Raw genomic sequence first — 18435 nt, 5'->3', positions numbered from 1 at the left:
AGCAAGTATTCTGCCACCGTCCCATGCTGTCTGTGCTGCTGGCTTAGGAGCTGTGCCTGTTGTGTGAGGGGTTGCTGTGGGATTTACCGCAGTGTGTGCCAGTATATTCAGTCCACCTGCACGTGACACACCGCCACTGCACCTAGGCAGAAGGCTCACCCACACGCCCGTTTCTTCTTTTCTGGACTTTAAGTGACTGTTGGCATGCACTTTACTTTAAGTATTTTATAAACTCCATAATATATCGTTATTATTTTAAACACTCAACGATCTTTTAAAAATATATACATATTATACATATCCCAATATGTGGTGTTCTTCAGTCCTTTCTGGGCACCCAGATTTCCTCTCTGACATAATTTTCCTTCTGCCCAAAGGACCTCCTTTCACATTTCTGGTAGTGCTGGTCTGCTAGTGACAATTTCTTTTACCTTCCTTGTGCTTTGCCCGAAAACCCACGAATCATAAGGTTTTCCAGCCTGGCTAGTGGAGACAGATGTAATCCCCAGCCCTCTTGGTTCTTCTGGATGTTTCTTTTCCCAGCAATGAGGTTTCACCATGTGCACATCATTGACCAATTCTCTACTAAGGGCTTCAGGAGGACACTCCACAGATCTCCAGGCGTCCCTCTCTGACTCTGTCCCACGAGCTCTAGCTGCTTTGGTCTCTCCAGACCCTTAGCTCCACTCCCCTACCCAGGGGGTCTGCCAGGCACTGCCTCAGTTTCCCCTTTCTGAACTGCAGCCGAGAACGTCTCTCAAGGCAGCCAGTAGTAGCAATGAGAAGTCTCACCTCATGGGTTTCCTGTCCCTCGGGGATTACTGTGTTATGTTGCCTGATATAGAAAACCATTCTTTCTTGTGTGGATGTGTGAACATTTATATCTCTATGGTGCATTTACATACGTACTTTTCCGTTAAGTTTTTTTCTTAGTGGGACAGTAAATCCACAATCCAATCCCTTTTACTCTCTTGCAAGAAGCACAAGTCCTCATATGACCTTTTTAAAAGCATAGGGTCCGTTTTCCATCACACCCATCATCCACGAGTGGCCAGCAGCGGTCAGTGGCCAGATAGCTGCTTAAGCTGGGAGTTTGGGCTCTGCTGTCACCCCACCTGCTTGGTGCTGCACCTTGAAGGGGTCATTCTCTCTCTCTGGGCTTGAGTCTCCCCTGTGGGAGTCAAGTAACTGGACTCGGTTAACCCCGAGCATCCTCTACCTTGGGTCTGGTCTTTTGCATAGTCAGTGGGTTCACACACCAGAACTTCGTATCAGGAAAAAGAAGACAGTTGATTTCTTCTGGCATGGCCTCGGGAAGGTCTGGGGTGAAGCTGTGTGTACGTGGGGGCATTAAACCGTGCCACACATACTGCTTTTGTGAGACCCTCCTGTAGAACAGGTCCCTGGAACCGCTACATGACCAACGACCGCCTGCTTTCTGTCCTCAGAGCCCATGCAGGAAGGGAGGCCAGACCAAGCCCACTCCCAGCTGCCCCAGGCCAGGCTCTACGCTTGGGACCACCCCACCCAGCAGGTACAGGGAGATGTTCCTGGAGGGGGCATAGGAGTGGGGTCCAGGGGAGGCACTGGCAGCCCGTGGACAACCCAAAGCCTCCCTCAGCTGCCAGGAGGCCGTCAGGGGCCAAGGCCTGCCTCTCTGAGAGCCTGCTCCCAGGGGGTCCCCACTGTGGGTCCTGGGCTGGGGCAGGCTCTCCCTGCAGTGGGCATCACACACCCTTCCAACTGACATCAGCCCAAGCCAGCCCCTTCCACCCCGGGAGGTAGGTGAGGGCAGGCATTTCAACAGGCTGCTTTGGGCAGGGCTGGCCCTGCTGCTCACCTTGCACATTGCAGAACAGGTGGCCTGGCCTATCGCAAACCCTCTAGAGCACAAACAGGTCCCGGAACTGGATTGGTGCTGGGCACCAGGCCAAGATGATAAGGACCCACACCTGCCGTCAGGAGCTCAAAGGCGGGAATGGGACACACCATAGGGATGAGTGGGGTGGGCAGTCCAGGAGGACTTCCTGGAGTCAGCGACCTCCCCAGAGCTAAGCACCGCTAGGAGCTAGGCTTGTCTCAGGAGTGGCCTGGAGCTTGGCAACGGTGATGTAACTGTGGTCAGAACAGTCCATCCCACTGCAGTAGAGCCCTGTGGGGCCCTCTAGCGCCTTGCCCTGGGTTTCCCACCACTTTACGCTCCAGATGCTGGAGCAGAGTCTGGAGCAGAGTCTGCAAGAGGAAGAACTCCGTGCACAGCACCAGGCTGCACTTCTGCACCTGCGCGAGAAGGCTCTGGAGGAGAACATGCGTGCGGAGCTGGCTTGGCTGGAGCATTGGCGAGGGTGAGCGCATGCGCGTGCTGGCCCCCCAGCACCCCCATTCCGACAGCATTAGGGAATGTAGACTATACTGATCCAAATAGTGACGGGTGTTTGCAGAAAGTTAGATAAGGCAATGAAGTACCAAAAAATAAATACATAAATTGAAAAACCACCCATCGTCCCACCTCTCCGCAATAATCTCTGCCTATAATCTCCAGTCTTTCTTGAAGGCTCTTGTTGAGGGACATAGGCACATGGCTTTTTAAACAGTAGGCATAATACACTGCACACGCTGTTTGTAACCTAAGACCTAAGTTTTCACTTAAAAGTCCAGAAAACCCTTCTGTGTCCCTTGGTAACTTCTACAACAGCCAGGGTGCCCAGCAGAGACCAACATTTCCTTAAACAGCCCCCTATAGCCAGACCTTCTGGTAGCTTCCAACTTGGTGGCATTAGAAGGGACCATCCTAGACCTTATTTCCTTAAATTCCTAGAAGTAGAATTGTCATGTCAGTGAGAACGCATTTTTTAAGCTTCTTGCTTGATATTGCCACATTGGCCTCCAAAAGGTTATTGCAGCTAAGATCCCCACGGGCAGTTTATGAGCGTTCCAGACTGTGGGTGTTCTACTCCACAGCGCACCCCGTCCCCAAAGGACCCGCAGGCTAGGCTGGGGCTCCAGGGTGGGAGGTGCTGCCCTCCCTTCGTCTCTCAGGCCCAAAAGGGGTTGTGAGGGGGTAGAAAGAGTGACAGCCTTGGCTGGGGTCACCGTCTGCCCCCAGGACTTCCCCAGCTTGCCCACGCATGACCACTGCCTCCTGCTATGGGAGGGGTCATCCCACGTCCACCTGGCTGGCCAGGGCTGGCCGTGCCTGGCTTTCCACATCCACTTGCCGGACTTGAGGTTGACCATCCTGCCACCCCACCCCCCCAGGTGTCTGGGCAGCAAGGGGCACTACACTGCACTGTTAGCCTTGGTGGAGAAGCAGCACGTCCTCGGCGACCTGGAGCAGGAGCAGGTAAGTGGGCAGGTGGCAGACACCATGGCGACCGTATGATCAGCCGCACGCTGGCTAGAGAACTCCCGAGCCCTCACCACGTCCAGGGCCGCTCAGGCTTCTCACCTCCGTCCTACACGGCCTGTCTGGATTGGGAAGGTGGGGTGGCAGGCGTGGGGTGCGGGTGGCAGGAGGAGCCCCAGACAGAAAAACACAGTGACACTATCTGCAGGGCAGACCCTGACCAGTGAACCATGAGGAGGGCTTAGAGGGGGGTCCACTGATCACATGGCACTGAGGGTGGCCTATGGCACAGGCCCTGCCTGGGGGCCTGCCCCGGTCTCCCACCTGAGAGCGGGCGCTGGCTGGAGGGCCTGGCCACCCAAACCTGGAGTCCGGTGTTGTAGGCAGACACAGGGGTGGAAGCTGGGTCAGGGCCAGCTCTGCTGAGCCTCGGTGTCCCCCTCTGGCCTGTGAAGGCTGCAACCTCCCCAGGTGGGTGTGCAGAGGCCCAGTGTGGGTAAAGTACCTTTGCTGAGGGCTATGCTGGTGGACACACAGCAGGGGACGGAGAACAGTGGGGACAGTTTAACAACGGGATGTGTTCTAGAGGTGGTGGCAGTGCCCAGAACCTGGAGAGGGAGGGCTGCGTGGGGAGAGCAGGGACGGGCACCCAGCCTTCCCTCCTGCCTCCTGCTGGCCAGACCCACAGGGAGCCCAGGTGCACGGGGCCTCCTGGTCGAGCAGGCTGAGAGGGCAGGGGCATGTGGAGGGGCAGAGGAAGGCCCCACACAGTCCCAGCGCCAGGCTGTCCCCTGCACCCCGTTCATCAGTGCATTTGTCTCCCGTGGGTGCCTTTGTGCTGGGCTGGGGTATGGCTGATGTTTCCTCCTCTGCCTGGTTCAGAGGGAAATCCAATGCCTACGGAACAGTCACCTGTTGTCGCATCGAGAGAGGACACTGCTCCTGCAGCACATCCGGGACACCCTCTTCATGAAGCGATCCCTGGCCCGCCTGCAGCAGGAGCTTCAGGCCCCGCCCCAGCTGCCTCAGGTGGGCGCTCTCACCTGGGCTGGAGGCTCCGCCGTGGCCAGAAAAGCCTTGTCACCTGGCTGCTTTGTGGGAATGTGCAAGTCCCCTGTAAAAACACCCATGACCCAGATGGAAAGGGACTCTGGAGGGATACAGATCGAGGGTGGGTGGGTGGCCACCAGCTCTGGGGTCTCCTGGAAGAGGCAACCTTGGCTGAGCCCTGGAGGAAAAGCCAGACCCCCAGTGGTAGTGGAGGGGGCTCCAAGGCAGGAAGAAGCACATGGCCTGGGACTCCTCAGGGAGTCTAGCCCTTTGGGGGAGCCCGAGCTGCAAGAGCATTCGTGGTCCAGCTCCCCATTCCTGCCCGCTATTGCATGAGGAGGCCGTGGACGTGTGGGGAGGCGGCCGTCCCCAGCCTGAGCATCTCCTCTGAAGGTTGGAGATGCTGATGGCCTCACCTGGTGGGTAAGGATGGAATGAACTGGGTTCCATGAAACACCTGGTGTAGGTTAGTGTTTGCTCTGTGAGATGACCACCAGGTGGGAGTGCTGCCCACCCCAGGCCAGCCTGCAGGAGGGGGCACCCAGGGCTGTCGGATTCCCAATACAGCCTTGGTTGCAGCCCTGAGACCCCGCTCTGGCCTCGTGTCTATACCTGTCGGGGAACGATTAGCACTGGGGGGCAGGTTCCTGTGAGGGTAAGTAAGCCCCCCTGTTTCAGCCGGGTGCCTGCTTGTAGGAGCACGCTACCTAGTGTGCTGTCGGCCGCCCCACCACAGCTGCTGCCACGTGAAGCCTGCACCCACTTTTCCGAACAGGAAATGGACCTGAGGTGCCTGTGTCAGCTCACCCTGTTCTGTTTCTCTTAGAGTCCCAGCCCTGAAATCAAGGCTGCCCGGGAGGCGGGCTCTGAGGCAAGCCAGCAGCCAGAGGGGCCTGCACAGGGCTCCTCGTGTCCCCCGACACCACACAGGCCTGGCAGCCCCCCAAGCCACAGCCCCTGGAGAAGCCCTGAGAGCCTGCGAGTCCCACAGTGAGTTGTTGGGCGCTTGTGGCCCTGGCGCACCACTAACAGTCCTTCCTGCCAGGAAGGCGCCATTACACTGCCAGGACTGCCAAGGAGAACAGGGACAGCAGGAGCCCTGCAGGGACCCTGCTCCGGCTAGCTGGTCCATGGGGATGGGGGCAGAGGCCAGAGATGCCCTGGCTGGTGCAGGTGCCTGCACATTCCCAGCTGTGCCTCTGGCTGGGGTGTGGTGGGGGTGTCCTCCCCTCTCTGAGCCCATTTCCTTGTTTGTTAAATGGGGACAGGCTGGCACTGTCCGTAGGCCATGGTGGAGTGCACTGAGACAGAGCAGCTAGACAGGCCTGGCTTGAGGGCCGCAGGCGGTGAGTGCTTGGCCAGCCAGCTGCTGGGCAACCCCCTGTGTGGCTATTCTCTCACAGTCCTTGCCACGTGGCCGCTGCCCTCTGTTTGCAGCCAAAGGGCCTCTCTGGTGGGACAAGAGAGGCCCCGCCCAGGCCGAGTCACCTGGGGGGGGGGCAGCAGGGGTGCCCGATGACCAGTGCCCCCTGACTCTGAGCCTTGCTGTGGGAGGGAGCCCAGCTGCTTCTCCTTCGGGCTTCATCCCCAGGGCTGGCCGGCTGCCAGACTCTAATGGCAGCACCTGTCAGAAGCAGGAGGTGGCCCCAGGAAGGGGCGGCCCCAACCTTCTTAGGGACCCCTTCCTACTTTTGGGTGCACGGTCACCCATCCAGCAGCCCTCTTCCAGTGTGGTGGCGCCCGTGTTCACACCTTCCCCAGGAAAGGGAGTCATTGCCCACCCAGCCGCCTGGCCCAGCCGCCTGGTCCAGCTTCACTGGGCCTCCCCCTCATGGCACTTCCCAAATAAATCTCACATGCACTGGTCTATAATTCACGTCGCTACCCACTGCCAGCCAGTCCCAGGTTTTCAAAAGGTTTCTGGGTGACCCTACCATATTGGTACCCGTGAGCTTGCTTATAGGGCTGGGTCAGCGGGGCCCTGAGCCCAGCGTTGGAAGCCCGGGGCCTGGGGTCAGGGATCAGCCGTGGGTGGTGCTGTGCCTTCCGATCACACCAGCGATGCGAAGTTAGAAAACAGGGAAGCTGTGTATATGCAGGAGAGACTTGAGAGAGACTGAGCATTTTGCTGGTGATCACTGCACACAGATAAACAGGTGTCCTCCATTCTTTTGTTCGTTCAAGCGCAGCCCAGTGGAGCTCCCAGTGGGTCAGGGCCTGGGTGCACCTGTGAACTAGCACCTGTGCCTGCGCCCCCACCCTCTGCAAGCCTGAGGCCCGGGGTGCAGGGAGAGTTAGGGCCCTGTAATGGGGACAGGGCTTAGGGCACAGTCCCCATGCTCTGTCCTCAGCACCCACGCTCCAGGGGCCAGGTGGGGGACTGCATCTGGGACACACAGCTGCCCACCACGTCCTGCCAAGCAGGGTCTGAGCTCCAGCCCCCAAGTTTCCTCTTTTCAAGGCTCTGAGGACTGCCCTCTGACCCGAAACCCTGTTCTCACTCCTGATATGGTGTGAATGCTGGGGAGAGACTCAGGGCCACCCTGGGGGGAGCAGCAAGCTGGACCCAGTTATAGCCTGGGGAGACAGGGAACAAAAGTTAATGCCAGATTGCACCTGGAGAGCTGCGTGCGGAATGTTCTAGAGCAGGCCAGCCTGTCGGCGTTGCCCTTAAACCCAGGAGTCAGGACACCTGCCAGGCTTACCCCCCAGCCATGTCTTTGAGGCTGTGACGGGGGCCATTTCTTGCTGCCTGTCAGTGTGCCCAGAGTACGGCAGTTGGTCTGGGTGTGTGGCACCAAGGCCACTGCCCCGCTGTACCTCCCAGAGCTCAGTGAGCCCCACTGGCACACACGGTGCCACCCCATAGACCTGTGGTCGGGCTCCATGCAGACGTGTCGGCAGAGCGTGTGCTCTGCCCCGCTGTGTGCCAGGGGAGAGATGGCCAACTCCCTCCCACCACGCCAAGTGCTGTGCCCCATGCCTTGTCACCCCCCCAGCCGTGGCCCCTGCTTGGGAAGCTGCTGGTCAGGGAGGGGCCAGGACCCGTTGTCCTTTACCCATGCACTGACCACGGCCACTGACCACAGCTGTGCCCTGGAGTGACGCGTGTTATTCCACTTGTGTTCTGGTGTGGGCTGGGCACTCTGGGAGGACATTCACTGCCCCCCTGCACTGCCTGGCAGGCTTCTCACCCAACAGCAAGATGGGACACCCCCCGGGACAACTTCAGCTTTGGACAGTCACCTGCAGTCCCCGAGGCCAGCATGGGGGGAGGACACAGCCGCAGACCATGGCTGGCCTGACGCCCGGGGCCAGCTGGTGGACAGCAGCAGCCATATGGACCCAGGTAACCAGGCGGGCCAGTGGCAGTGGCAGCTGGAGGACAGACGGTCGCTCCCTCAGTGGGTCCGGCCTCGGGGTCAGACAGACCTCTGTCCTGCTGTGTTGCACCCGAGCTGTGTGCTAGGGCGTCCCCAGTCTCTCTGTGTCCGAGTGTGCACTGGGCCCTGTCACCAGATCAGAATGGCTGTGCTGGTGAGGAGATGCAGAGGGCTCCAGCCCCTGCCCCAAGGGTCACCCCTAGGAAATGTCTCAGAGCCCAAGGGCACCTTGGAACAGAGTCTGGGAGGCATGGGGAAGAGTGTTGAGGGGTCTGTAGGACAGACCCCTGGGCCAGCAGCCAAGTCTCTGGGCGTTGGTGTCTTAAGGGTGGAGGAGGGGAGGCCAGTAACCTTTCCCCGGGAAGGAGAGGGAGGTGTAGAGGAGGGGTTAGGAGGACAACATTGGGGTCCCAGAGGAGGGAGTGTCTGTGGCTCCAAGAGGGAAGGGCAGGAGGACAGGGTCTGTAGGAACCTTCCTCAGAGACCAGCTCTGCTTCCTCTGCACTCTGGGCTCCCCGAGCCCTGGGGGGCCTTTCCCAAGGGCCGGTCAAAGCCAAAATCCCTGGTCTGTGTGTCTTTCAGAGTCTGGGGAGCAGCCTTGTGTCCCTCTACCAAGTCCTCAGCAGGTGACCTCTCTGGATGTCGGATGGCCTCTGGGCCCAGCCTTTCCTGTATGCAACCCCCCAGAAAGCCCTTTCCTCCATTTGCCCATTTGGGGGACCTCTCCCCTCCTTCTGCTTGATCTTGGTTGGGACCCCAGATTCCAGTGTTCCCTTAGTTCCTGTGTGTGTGGGGGGGTCCTGGGCGCCCTCTCCCCAGGTGGCTCCTGTAGGACAGCGTCTTTCCTCCTGTTGGACATGGCTTTCCTCCCCTCATAGACTGTGGCGGGTGAGGCAGAGGGGAGCGTCTCTGCAGCTCAGCTCCAGTTCCAGCCGATGAAGGAGCCGCCCCCGGGTGAGTCCCCCGGAAAGGCTTTTAGGGCCTCCCCTGCGTGGCCTTGCCAGAAGATCCCCACACCTAGCGGGTCCCCTCCAAGGCCGTGCCAGCTGCCCAACATGACCAGGGAGGCCCAGGAGGAAAAGCACACAATCTGGGCCTCAGAGCCTGCATAGGCGGGAGACCCGCCTGTTCTGTGTCTTCGGGGCAAAGTGAGGCTTTTCTGGCAAAAGGAGAAACTGTAAGCTGCTGATGTTGCAGTCATAGCTTTGTCCACCTGGGATGGATTTTAAGTGACATGGACACCAGCATTGCCAGAGGCATCTTCATTAACTAACGCGAGATTTCTGCACGTACTGAATTCTGGGACAGGAGGGCACTCATTTGTGGCATGTTGGGGACAGCAGGCTGGACAGCCAGGGGGTCACATGGCCCCCGCCTTGTCTCAGTGCCCAGGATGCCACCTGAGCTCGCCCTCCAGCCCTGGGTCTGGGCCCCAAGTCCAGAAGCCCCTCTCGAGGTCCATCCTCGGGAGCAAGCAGGAGACTCTCCACACCAGCCAGCCAGCAGGCCTGGTGACCGAGTGCTGGAGAGATCCGTGTAGATGGGAGGGCTTAGAACCACTCGGGGCGAGGGGAGCTGTGGTGAGTCCAGGCTGGCACGGTCTGTCTGATTGGCGCCAACTGCTCTCCACTCAGGACACTGCCAGCAGTGGCTCCCTGGTGATGGAAGCCCGGGAAGCCCGGGGTCCTCTGGCATGACCCACAACACCTCACCTACACCAAGCGCTGTGGGCGAGCGGTTCCACAAACCTGGGCTTTAGCCAGATAGCTCAGGTCCCCTCAGGCTGGTGGCCTCAGGATGGTCACAGACCCTGGGTCTTGGTGTCCCAACACCTGCCAGGTTCAGGGTGGAATGAAGGTGTAGAAACGTGATGACGTACAGACATGAAGTCCCCGGCGAAGGCCTCCTGCAGCCCCTTGTCCCACTTTGTCCCCACTTTGTCCCCACTGCGCTGATCTTCCAGCTTGTCTGTGGTGACCTTGACATGGTCAAGGCCTGCCCCTGCCCCACCTCCCTGTGAAAGGTTTTTGGGGACTTGCTATAGTAACTATCTAACAAGGATAATTTCAGGAGTAGATAACACATATTTCTGTGTCCTCCCACAAGCCAAACACAAGTAAGTGTGTGGCTGTTTGAAATTTTAAGATTTTGTTCACGTGGCTTCAGAATTCCTGGACACCATGTCTTCTGTGTCCTGTGTTCTGTGCCCGTTGGCGCTGACGATCCCTTTGCCTCACAGGAGACCCCCAGACCAATCCCAGCCCCCCGTCAGCAGAGGAGGAGACCCGGGCTCTGATGGAAAGTAATGCTGGGAGCTTCCAAGGCCCAAACCAGCAGTCCCAGGGCGGAGGGGGACCCCGCAGCCCCCAGGAAGCCAGCGTGAGTCGGGGCTTGGCCCTGCACTGCGTGCTGTCCCTTGACGTGTGGCTTTGTAGGGTGGTGACCTCGACCATCAGATGAGGTGCCGATGAGACAGACTCTGGTTTTTCCCAGGTGGTGCATCCGTTGGGGGGGTCTTTGGAGCCTGCTGGAAGGAGGGGTGTCTGCTGCATGGGGGTCTCAGGGCCCTCTGAAGGGGGATGGTCTTTGTTTCTGACTGTGATCACAGAAGCAGAGGGGCTTTCTCCACAGCTAAGGGACTTGGACTGATGCTGGCAGAGGTGGCCACATCCTGTCTGTGGCACTTCTCCATCGTGTTTCCAGCAGGTGGCTGAAGGCGGTGCAGGCCGTGCAGGGGCGGAGTCGGGGCTGGACTTTGTCGGCAGCCCCGGGGGGAAGTCCCCAGAAGCCGAAAGCTGGTGGTCAGGGGAGCCGAGGTGTGAGGCCTGGGGGCACTGCCTGGGCCTGGGGGCACCTCAGGCGGGGGTTGGGGCCTGGAGCATGCAGATGCTTCCGCCAGCACTCCCCGTCCTGTCACTCTGTCCTGGAGCCCCTTGAGCTGGCCTGGCCCACTGTGCACCCCCAAGCAACCTGAGTCTGAAATAAGCGGTGGGGGCAGCAGGAGGGGCCCCTCCAGGGAGCACATGCCTCTGAGCCTGTCAGGAGGTCACCCCCCAGCTACTTGACACAGTGGGGACTGAGGCCAGAACCCCTTAAAGACGGGGTTCCTTGGCCCACCCACGGAGCCCTGACTGGCCTCTCTTTGGGGAAGTTGAAGGCCCCCTTTGGAGACTCGGAGCTGGGAGGAGGTTAGGAGGGTGGGGTCCCCCCTGGGGACACCCCGGACTTGTCCATGATGTGCTTGCAGGACAGGGACCTGTTGGCAGGAGGACGCCCACAGGCCCTTGTGGCAGGAAGCTGCCCAGGTGACGCCTGTCCAGACTACCTGTCCAGGTGAGGCCCGGGCCCCCGGCCCTGCCCCAGGACCATCAAGGCCCTGCTTAAGGGTCACCCGAGACCAGCTTCTAAATCAGAGCCAGCCTCCTCCCACAGCGCCCACCCCTTCGCCACCCCTCACGTCATGGGGTCCCGAGAGGCAGGTGAATGACTGTAGGTGGACTCCCTGTCTGGACCGCTTATGTCCCAAATGAACACAGAGAGAGGCAAAGACAGCCGCTCAGTGTCTGAAGGGCGGCTTCAGTTCTAAGCCCGGGTCCCTGAGACGTGGAAACATCCACCCAGACGTCACTCACTTCCGTGTGGCGGTGGGTGGGCCTGAGCTAACCCCCACCCCATGGGATCAAAGGGTCCACAAGCTGCGCCCGTGGATATTTCTGCCTCCATCTGGGTTTTCTGGCTCTGATCGGCGGGCTCAGGGGCCGAGGGGTATGGGTTGCTGCCCTTCCCAGCACTGGGGACGTTGCAGGGACGACAGAGTGTAGAACTGTTGGCGTCATCCCCACACCCCCTCTCTCTGCAGCTCCTGTGGCAGCTGAGGAGGCCGCACCCCCCACCCAGCACCGGAGCAGTCCCCTGCGCCAGCTCTCAGCCCCCTTGGCCCTGGGCTCCCCTTCCGAGTCTGCCCCCAGGACCTGCTCGGGGTCTTCTGTGCGGTCCAGAGCCTCCTCCTCTGCCAGCAGCCTGTCCTTTCCCTCCCTCCAGGAGTTCCAGAAAGTGTCAGCCGTCCTGGTCCAGCTTTCTGAGAGCTCCGTCTCTCTGTCGGACTGGGAAGCTGGGGACACCCCAGACGCAGACCTGATTTGGTCTGGGGAGTCCTCTCCTCGAGGCTCCTGGGAGCTGCACCGGGGCGGAGGACCGGTGACCTGGGAGAGGCCGGAGGGCAGTGGGGCCAGTCCCCTGCTGGGCTTCTCCACTGTGCTGGGAGGCCCAGAATTGGCACTAGGCCTCCCGCAGGCCAACCAGCAGCCACGTCTCCTCCATGTCCCCTCTCCCAGGTCGGGGTCAGAACTGTCAGAGGCGTCCAGCGAGGTCTGGGACGAGGATGACCTCCTGGAGCCTGGAGCTGGTGCCCAGCCGGCCTCAGGGCACGCCGCGCCTGCAGGAGGTGCCTCCGGCCTGGAGAACAGCGAGGCGCCCCAAATGCCACTGCCCTCTTTGGGCCCTGGGATGGGGCAGGAAGCTTCTGGAACTAGTGGGAGCCTGACTACTGGGTCGAACACAGGAAAGGCCAAACGGACGTCCCCTGAAGCTGCTTGCATGGCGTCCCCGTCCAAAGCCTCTTCCTCCAGTGACTTAGACCTTTCCCTTTCCATTCCCTCGGGGTCCTCGGGGTCCGAAGGGGCAGATTTCGGCAAAGGAGGAAAGACCGGGCCTCCACAGGCCTCACCTGGTTGCCCAGAGGAGCCTTGGGATGCTGACCTGAGTCCATCCACTGAGAGGAAGCCCCTACAGGCCTCGCCAGAGCCTGAAATTCCCGTGAGCCTACAGTCTCCTCCTGGGAACCCCAGTGGGCTGGCAGGTCTGACAGCCGAGAGCCGGGCTCCTGGGCATGGGGGCAGCGGAGCACCCCCTGTCCCTGAGGAAGACCGCCCCCCTCTGGCCAGCGGTGTCCTGCCTGAGATCCTGTCCCCAGTGGATGAGGTGCTGTCTTATGGCAGTGCCGACCTCCCATCCTCCACCCACAGGGGTGCCCCCTTCCCTCTGCCGCCTCCCACCTTCTCAGCAGAGAGTGGGGCCACCGCCAGCCCCCACTCAGAAGACTTCCCTTCCCCACCTGAAGACATCATGTCTCCTGGGGGCTCTCTGGGCCCCCCAGAAGAGGACGCCTCCATCAGCACTGGCGAGTTGCCCTCATCTGAGGAGGGGCTGCCCGAGGCACTGGGGCCCCAGGAGTCTGGGCTCTGCCTGGGCGAAGGTGCACCGGGTGGAAGCCTTGGGGACAGATTAGAGGAATCGAGTTCCACTGCGGGGGACCAAACTGTGGGAGGCCAGTGGTCTGAACCTGGCTGGCTAGGGTCTCCCTTGTGTGGGGGGGCAGGCGATGCCCCAGTGCCGCCCCCACCTATGTCCAGAATGGCCTGTGTGGCCGGGGAGGATCTGCCAACACTGTTGACGGCTGGCGACACAGGGCTGTCTGGGTGCGGGGACCCAGCTCCTGCTCTGCACGTGGGCCCCTGCACTGACCTCCCTGGCGTGGAGCAGGCCGAGGTGCTGGATCTGGTCTCCACCCAGCTCAGCAGAAGGATCCTGTGCGACACGCTAGCTGTGCTCTCAGAGCTGGCTCAGCCGGGCGGCTCGACGACGGAGGAGTTGGCCAATGCTAGCCCTGTCCCCAGGCCTCACACAGCGGCCGCTGGCCCGTCTTGCGGAAGATGGGACTTCTGAGCCGAGTATGTTGGGGATGGTGATGCATAGATGTCAGTGATACCCTTGTAAGGTTGTGTGTGTGTGTGTGTGCGCGTGCGTGCGTGCGTGTCTCTGTGTGTGCATGTGTAGGTGTGTGTGCATGTGTGTGCATGTGTGTATCTGTGTGCATGTGAGTGTGTGCGTGTGTGCATGCGTGTGTGTGTGCGTGTATGTATGTGCATGTGTGTATCTCTGTGTGTGCGTGCATGTGTGTGTACGTGCGTGTCTCTGTGTGCATGTGTATGTGTGTGTGCATATGTATGTGTGTGTGCATGTGTGTCTGTGTGTGCATGTGTCTGTGTGTGCATGCATGTATGTGCACGTGTCTGTGTGTGCGTGTGTATGTGTGCGTGCCTGTCTGTGTGTCTGTGTGTGTACATGTGTATGTGTGTGCGTGCATGTGTGCATGCTGAGGCTTTAGGAAGCCTGGACTATCCCAGGGCAGAGCCGCCATTCGGAATAGGCTGGCTGTGCAGACGGTCATCTGATGCAGGCCAAAGACTGGACAGTGACTCCCTGACGTCATCTGCACACTGTCTCTGTCTATATTTTTCTGGACACTGGGTCCATTGCTTCTACCCAGCTCTTGAAGAGGTCCTGACCCACAGACAGTAATTGGCAGGAGCGTAGAAAGTGTGGGGTGCGTCCAGAGGCCGCTGGCCAGAAAATGGTGTGGGGGTTCTGGACTTGAGTGAGAGCAGTCCTGAGGAACGGAGGGGAACAGCTCTGGGCACAAACTCTGCTCCAGCCCGTGTGAGGAATACATGCCAGGATGGGGTGGAGGTGGGGCATCCGCAAAGAGCAAGAGAAGAAGAGAGTGGCTTTGGGGAGTGGGAAGCAAGGAGCTGAGGTGGGCTGGGGTCTCGTCCACTGGCACGCCCCTCAGCTTTGCTCGGGACATCATTAGTGGCGACACTGACCCAAGTTCGACTTCTGGAGGCCAAGAGACTGGATGGTTTCACGGTGCCCAGCCAGTCACCGGTGGCTGGGTGATGGTGGGCGTCTCCATCTCCTGCGCTGCGTTGTATAGAGATTAGAGGGTGTGGCAACTCAAGGGCCAAAGGGCACTTCACCTGCTGACAGCCAACCCTCGGGCCTGTCCTCAGGGTAGATGGGCCCAGGCCTCCCCACATGTGCTCTGGACTGCTTCCAGAGGAAACGAGAGCCTGTGTCTTAGTGGCACCCATTGGCAAACAGCCCCTCCTTGACTCGGCATGGACCCGGAGCCGTTTTCAAAGGCGTTGGTGGTCCTGCCCGGCACGCGGGCCACCCCAGCTCTCCTCTCCCCTAGACTGCCTCCTGTCCTCAGAGCAGATGCCCAGGCGAGCATCTAGGAAATTCATGCTGACCCAGCATCAAGAGGATTTCCGTGGGGAAAGAACTCAGCAAATGAACGTGAAGAGTAAACGAGACCTGCCAGATGGAGGCCCTAGGGGGACAGGCTCTCAGCAGGCCGGGGGCAGGGGCCCTGTGGCAGCCTCAGTAGAACAGCCCTGGTCCACGTAAGGGCCAGGGTAGCTGACCTTCATGCACCTGAAGGACAGGGTACCACGGCAGTGACCTCTGCCTGCAGGAGCCACCACACAAGCCACTGATGGGCTGTGAGCAGGCCCCTGCAGCCTGCCCCCTCACCCAGAGCAGTGCTGCTGCCAAGCCTCTCTTCTGGTGGAAGCCACAGGGCACTAGTGCTCTGACTCGGACAATGGCAGACACTTAAATGTCCCATCTGCCAGTTCCCCAGGACTTTGTCTCTGGGTCACACTGGGGACCTGAGCTACATCTTCTCCAGTACAACCAGAATGCTGCAGAGTGTGTGCCTCCCGTGCAAGAGCACATGAGCATGAGCTCTATGGAAGTCACTATAATTCATCTCTCAGCATCTACCTAATATGTCATTTATCTATCATGTATCTATCATTTATCATCTATCAGTTTATCCATCATTATATATCATCCAGCCATCCATCCACCATCTATCCATCCACCATCTATCCATCCACCATCCATCCATCCACCATCCATCCATCCATCCATCCATCCATCCATCCATCCATCCATCCATCCATCCATCTTTCCATCCACCTACCCATTCTTTCCCAATTCCCTTCCCAAACTGGAAAGTCCCTGCTTGATGGAGAGTCCAGAATCCCGAGAGCAGGGTGTTGGCCTTAGGAACGTCCATTCCTTGTGCTGAGGACAGCAGGAAGTCCAGGAATCTCTGTTCCTGGACTCGGTTTCCCTGTCCAGGGCCCCAGGCTTCCCCAGCTATGAGAGAGGACCTCATTCACTGAATTTCGTTTCTGGATCCCTGGGGAGGTTTCTGGATCCCTGGGGAGGTTTCTGGAGCCCTGGGGAGGTTTCTGGAGCCCTGGGGAGGTTTCTGGAGCCCTGGGGAGCCCAGACTTCCATGCACTTGTAGTGTAGAGTGACGGACATCTCCAAAGCTGGCCTGGCGAAGCCCCGAGGTCCACCTGTCCTCTACCCTGCAGCTCTGGTGAGAGGCCCCTGAGAACACTGCAGGAACCTTCCCCAGGCCCCAGGCCCCAGGCTCTGGGGCGCCACTCAGGCCCACCTTCATCCTATGCTGATGCTCCATGAGTGGGTTTCACAGTTTGGGAGGCACCGACCATTCCCGAGCCCCCCTGAGAGCTCAGGAGAGGTTTGGGTCCAGTGGGGACGTGTTCATTTTCTGTGTACACAATTTGAAACCAAATTTTGAGCTACAGCTTTCTTATTGATTCCCTTCTAGTTTTCTGAACAAATTAGTCTGTAATTTTTATTTTTTTTCTATTTATGGCTGACCCTTTTGGATTTATGAGGCCATGTGAGAGGAGTTATGTATTTTACATGCACACATTTGGCACGGTTATAAATCTCCCACATCGAAACCCTGCAGACCTGCCTCAAATTTGGTCGTGTCCCTTCTGGTCGCTATGGGGTGGGTGCTGATGGCTTAGCATGATGCCTGTGGCTATGCTCACAGCTGGAACTAGGGCCTTCCGACATGACCTTGCCTGGGTGACAGCAGGCCACAGTGTCGCTGGAGTCGTCTCTCAGCCTGTGGCCCCGTGCCCCTGAAGGGAGGCTGGTCAAGGGGGACTAATAAGAATCCCACCACACCTCACGTGACAGCAGGGTCCAAGGGAGGCCAGGCTATAAAACGACTGGCTAGAGAAGTGTGTTCACCAAAGTGGCAGACATTTTTAATCTCAGCCAACGTGACATGCGCAGGGCCGTGGACTCAGGCATTCAGATATATTGACCCAGCAAGACTTCAATATCAGGATTACTCCCCTCCAGGTCTCACCGTGCTCGGCTCGGCTCCAATCCCCGGTAACCTCTTGGGCCAATAAATCTTGATTCCTGTCTCCAGAGAAGTCATTATCTTTCATAGAAAATGATTATTTCTCAGTTAAACCCCACGTTTAATTTTCCTGTGATCTGTCTCTTTCAGCTTCCCCACTTAACGGTCCCTCCTGCATAAAATGCCCATGAACGCGCCTTCAGCGCTTTAAATCCCAGGTCAGCAGACCAGCTTTACAAGTCGGTTTGATTCCTTACTCTGCGTGGCCATAATAGCCACTCTCATAAATATAAATGAAGGGTTTGACGGCCACTTCCAAGGGGGGGGGTGGGGTGGTAGCTGCACACATGCCAGAGAAGCACAGCAGTGTCCGTTTAGTTGGTGCCCACCTGTGCCCGGGGTCTGGCTCCCTGAGCACGCCAGCCTCCCACATGGAGCTGTGTCCCTGCTGGACCAAGTTCTCCTGCCACTGAGGACAAGGCTGTCTGGTGACTGCCTGCACTAAACCTGTCCAGAGTCAGTCCTGTTCCACGCTGGCTCATCAAGATCCCAGAGCAATGTCTGCAAGTCCCACATCTGTCCAGATGGTCCTTCATCCAACCCACCCACATTATGCCAGCCAACAAACCATCAAACACCAAACTGCTTCTCTGCATTTGTCCTCCACCTAGCCAGTCCTGTCCTTTGCCCCAAGCAAAGGCCCCTCCCTAATGCTCTGTTAGGTAGAAGTTATTAATAGACAATGCGGGAGGAGGAGGGGTGGGGCCTCTGTAGTGCCTACAGAAAAAGCTCATAACTAGCTTTGATTAAATGTCTTCAGCCAGGAATCTGACCAACCAATAGGTAGTCTGGAGCAAAATAAGGATCTGAAGTCAACAGACCTCCACCCATCTTAGGAGGTCACGCCTTCCCTTGGAAGAGCATGCACCACCTGTTACCACTAAATCAATATGAAACTCCCTTACCCCACCCAGCAAACTACCCCGTTTCCCCCCAAATAAGACCAGGTCTTATATTAAGTTTTGCTCCAAAAGACACATTATGGCTTATGTTCAGGGGATGTCATCCTGAAAAATCATGCTAGGGATTGTTTTCCAGTTAGGTCTTATTTTGGGGGAAACACGGTATTAAGTCCTCTAGACTTGAGCTCTCCCCTTTTTTTTTTTTTTTGTTTGAACCTGCTCTCTCTCTCTCTCTGGCCCTCCAGCACTCTTGCCCTGGCTCTCCCCCTTTCTCTCTCCCCCCTCCCCCATGCTAGGCCCCGTTCTCTTCCCTGAGGATGCATCACTACTAAACCTGCTTGCACACTAATCAGCTTGCTGACCTTTGATTCTTCCCTGCAGGGGCAAAAAGAACCGAGACTCCCCTGTAACAGCTCCGTGAGCTCAGCTGGGAGCAGGCCTGTGGTGTTTACAAAACTTGATTGCAGGCTCTGGGACAGGATAAGATCTCTCTCTCTCTCTCTCTCTCTCTCTCTCTCTCTCTCTCTCTCTCTCTCATGAGTGCACCCCTGGCCCTGCCTTGGGACCCCCTGGGTGCAGAGACCTCAACCAGTCTATCTTACCTTCTGAGCTCCAGATTCACAAAGCCAACCCGTGGCCTGACAC

At 58.5% G+C, this 18435-nt stretch overlaps 1 protein-coding gene across 1 annotated transcript in view; it reads left to right on the top strand.

The window, feature by feature from the left end:
• Window positions 1-17988, top strand: part of CCDC187 (coiled-coil domain containing 187) — a 50796-nt gene extending 32808 nt beyond the window's left edge. Inside the window, exons 15-26 of the mRNA XM_088792697.1 lie at window positions 1449-1534; window positions 2206-2345; window positions 3259-3343; window positions 4229-4375; window positions 5223-5386; window positions 7582-7745; window positions 8362-8450; window positions 8658-8733; window positions 10019-10158; window positions 10486-10595; window positions 11027-11112; window positions 11639-17988. Of these exons, the coding sequence (XP_088648823.1) occupies window positions 1449-1534; window positions 2206-2345; window positions 3259-3343; window positions 4229-4375; window positions 5223-5386; window positions 7582-7745; window positions 8362-8450; window positions 8658-8733; window positions 10019-10158; window positions 10486-10595; window positions 11027-11112; window positions 11639-13503 (3152 nt within the window). The 3' untranslated portion in view covers window positions 13504-17988. The remainder of the gene's footprint in view (window positions 1-1448; window positions 1535-2205; window positions 2346-3258; window positions 3344-4228; window positions 4376-5222; window positions 5387-7581; window positions 7746-8361; window positions 8451-8657; window positions 8734-10018; window positions 10159-10485; window positions 10596-11026; window positions 11113-11638) is intronic.
• The last annotated feature ends 447 nt before the right edge of the window (window positions 17989-18435 follow it).

Source organism: Rhinolophus sinicus, chromosome 16 (assembly GCF_057876585.1).
Source record: "Rhinolophus sinicus isolate RSI-liver-muscle chromosome 16, RSI-T2T, whole genome shotgun sequence".
NCBI classification, from domain to species: domain Eukaryota; kingdom Metazoa; phylum Chordata; class Mammalia; order Chiroptera; family Rhinolophidae; genus Rhinolophus; species Rhinolophus sinicus.
The sequence above is the reverse complement of the archived record's forward strand: the minus strand, read 5'-3'. Positions and strand labels throughout refer to the sequence as shown.